The sequence below is a fragment of the Micropterus dolomieu genome, linkage group LG10, assembly GCF_021292245.1.
Source record: "Micropterus dolomieu isolate WLL.071019.BEF.003 ecotype Adirondacks linkage group LG10, ASM2129224v1, whole genome shotgun sequence".
NCBI classification, from domain to species: Eukaryota; Metazoa; Chordata; class Actinopteri; order Centrarchiformes; family Centrarchidae; genus Micropterus; species Micropterus dolomieu.
The window spans coordinates 29647198-29650370 of record NC_060159.1 but is presented as its reverse complement, the minus strand read 5'-3'; the positions used below and the strand labels follow the sequence as shown (position 1 = coordinate 29650370).

General features: G+C 43.3%; 1 protein-coding gene across 1 annotated transcript in view; it reads left to right on the top strand.

Moving 5' to 3' along the window:
- LOC123977520 (transcription factor IIIB 90 kDa subunit-like) overlaps nucleotides 1-3173 on the top strand; it is a 40874-nt gene that overhangs the window by 30402 nt on the left and 7299 nt on the right. The window contains exons 7-10 of the mRNA XM_046060266.1: nucleotides 117-266; nucleotides 339-432; nucleotides 1943-2069; nucleotides 2168-2207. Coding sequence (XP_045916222.1) covers nucleotides 117-266; nucleotides 339-432; nucleotides 1943-2069; nucleotides 2168-2207 — 411 coding nt within the window. The remainder of the gene's footprint in view (nucleotides 1-116; nucleotides 267-338; nucleotides 433-1942; nucleotides 2070-2167; nucleotides 2208-3173) is intronic.

The following is a 3173-nucleotide window of genomic DNA, read 5'->3' as shown; positions in this document are numbered from 1 at the left end:
TCCTCCTCTCTCCCCCTCTAATCCTCCTCTCTCCCCCTCTAATCCTCCTCCCTCCCTCTCCTCCCCCTCTAATCCTACTCCTCCTCCCTCCCTCCCTCTCTCCCCCTCCTCCTCAGACCCGTGCCTGTACATCCCTCGGTTTGCTCACATGTTGGAGTTTGGGATGAAGACTCATGAGGTTTCCATGACGGCTCTTCGTCTCCTTCAGAGGATGAAGAGGGACTGGATGCACACGGGACGCCGACCTTCCGGACTCTGTGGAGCAGGTACAACATGGCCGCCTTTACCATGGCAAGAACAAACATCAGCAATAACATATTTACCCTCCTCCTCCTCAGCGCTCCTGGTAGCAGCTCGGATGCATAAGTTTCGCCGTACGGTGAAGGACGTGATCAGCGTGGTTAAAGTCTGCCAGACAACTCTGAGGAAGAGGTGAGAACCCTGGTAGATCACAGTAGATCACAATCAATAGATCTCAATCAGTGGATCACAGTAGATCACAATCAATAGATCTCAATCAGTGGATCACAGTAGATCACAATCAGTGGATCACAATCAGTGTGTCACAGTAGATCACAATCAGTGGATCACAATCAGTGTGTCACAATCAATAGATCTCAATCAGTGGATCACAATCAGTGGATCACAGTAGATCACAATCGGTAGGTCACAATCAGTAGATCACAATCAGTGTGTCACAATCGGTAGGTCACAATCAGTAAATCACAGTAGATCACAATCAGTAGATCGTAACCAGTAGATCACAATCAGTGGATCACAGTAGATCACAATCGGTAGGTCACAATCAGTAGATCACAATCAGTGGATCACAGTAGATCACAATCGGTAGGTCACAATCAGTAGATCACAATCAGTGTGTCACAATCGGTAGGTCACAATCAGTAGATCACAGTAGATCACAATCAGTAGATCGTAACCAGTAGATCACAATCAGTGGATCACAATCAGTGTGTCACAATCAATAGATCTCAATCAGTGGATCACAATCAGTGGATCACAGTAGATCACAATCGGTAGGTCACAATCAGTAGATCACAGTAGATCACAATCAGTGTGTCACAATCGGTAGGTCACAATCAGTAGATCACAGTAGATCACAATCAGTAGATCGTAACCAGTAGATCACAATCAGTGGATCACAATCAGTGTGTCACAATCAATAGATCTCAATCAGTGGATCACAATCAGTGGATCACAGTAGATCACAATCGGTAGGTCACAATCAGTAGATCACAGTTGATCACAATCAGTAGATCGTAACCAGTAGATCACAATCAGTGGATCACAGTAGATCACAATCGGTAGGTCACAATCAGTACATCACAGTAGATCACAATCAGTGGATCACAGTAGATCACAATCAGTAGATCGTAACCAGTAGATCACAATCAGTGTGTCACAGTAGATTACAATTAGTGGATAACAGTATATAACAATCAGTGGATTACAGTGAGTGTATTACAGTAAATGACTGTGGATTAGAGTAGATTACATCAGATTACACTAAGTGTCAATAGATCACAGTAAATAGAAATAGATTACAGTAGATCACAATCAGTGGATTACAGTGCATCACAGTAGACTGAAGTAGATTACCAACAGCACGTCATGTCAGTATGTCAAGTAGATCACATTAGATCCCAGTAGATTACAGGACCAAATGAGAGTAGATTATCACAATTAAAAAAAACAGTAGATTATAGTAAATTTCTGTGAATTACATTAGATCCCAGATTACAGTGAGTAGATTACAGTGAATTACTGTTGACAGCTGGTCACATTAGATCCTAGCAGACTGAAGTGGATCACAGTAGATTACAGAAGGTCAGAGTGCGTGGCTGAAATGTGTAGATTATATCACAGTAGGCTGCAGGAGATTGTAGTATGTCCCAGTAGATCACAGCGTCCTCTCTCCCTGCAGATTAACAGAGTTTGAGGACACGCCCACCAGTCAGCTGACCATCGACGAGTTCATGAGAGTAGATCTGGAGCAGGAATGTGATCCACCCTCCTTCATCGCTGCACAGCACAAAGCCAAGATGCAGCAGGTAGATTCTTCTGTCTCTGATTGGCTGTTGACAGATGACAACAGATAACCAACAATAATAACCTGACGAATCACATTTACTATAAACTTCTTCTGCAGCTGGAACAGGAGCTGGCCAGGAAGCTGGATGACGTCGAAGGTCAGTTCCTAACTCTGCCGAAGGAGTCACTTAGGAAACTAAACAGATCATTTAGTACACATTAAAACACACAAACTATAGTGTGAACACTAGGGGAATGGTTTAGGAAACTATGATGGACACTAGGGGAATGGTTTAGGAAACTATGACGGACACTAGGGGAATGGTTTAGGAAACTATGACGGACACTAGGGGAATGGTTTAGGAAACTATGACGGACACTAGGAGAATGGTTTAGGAAACTATGACGGACGGTTTAGGAAACTATGACGGACACTAGGGGAATGGATTAGGAAACTATGACGGACACTAGGGGAATTGATTAGGAAACTATGACGGACACTAGGAGAATGGTTTAGGAAACTATGACGGACGGTTTAGGAAACTATGACGGACACTAGGGGAATGGATTAGGAAACTATGACGGACACTAGGGGAATTGATTAGGAAACTATGACGGACTGTTTAGGAAACTATGACGGACACTAGGGGAATTGATTAGGAAACTATGACGGACACTAGGAGAATGGTTTAGGAAACTATGACGGACGGTTTAGGAAACTATGACGGACACTAGGGGAATTGATTAGGAAACTATGACGGACTGTTTAGGAAACTATGACGGACACTAGGAGAATGGATTAGGAAACTATGACGGACACTAGGGGAATTGATTAGGAAACTATGACGGACTATTTAGGAAACTATGACGGACACTAGGGGAATTGATTAGGAAACTATGACGGACACTAGGGGAATTGATTAGGAAACTATGACGGACACTAGGGGAATTGATTAGGAAACTATGACGGACACTAGGAGAATTGATTAGGAAACTATGACGGACACTAGGGGAATTGATTAGGAAACTATGACGGACACTAGGGGAATTGATTAGGAAACTATGACGGACACTAGGGGAATTGATTAGGAAACTATGACGGACACTAGGGGAATTGATTAGGA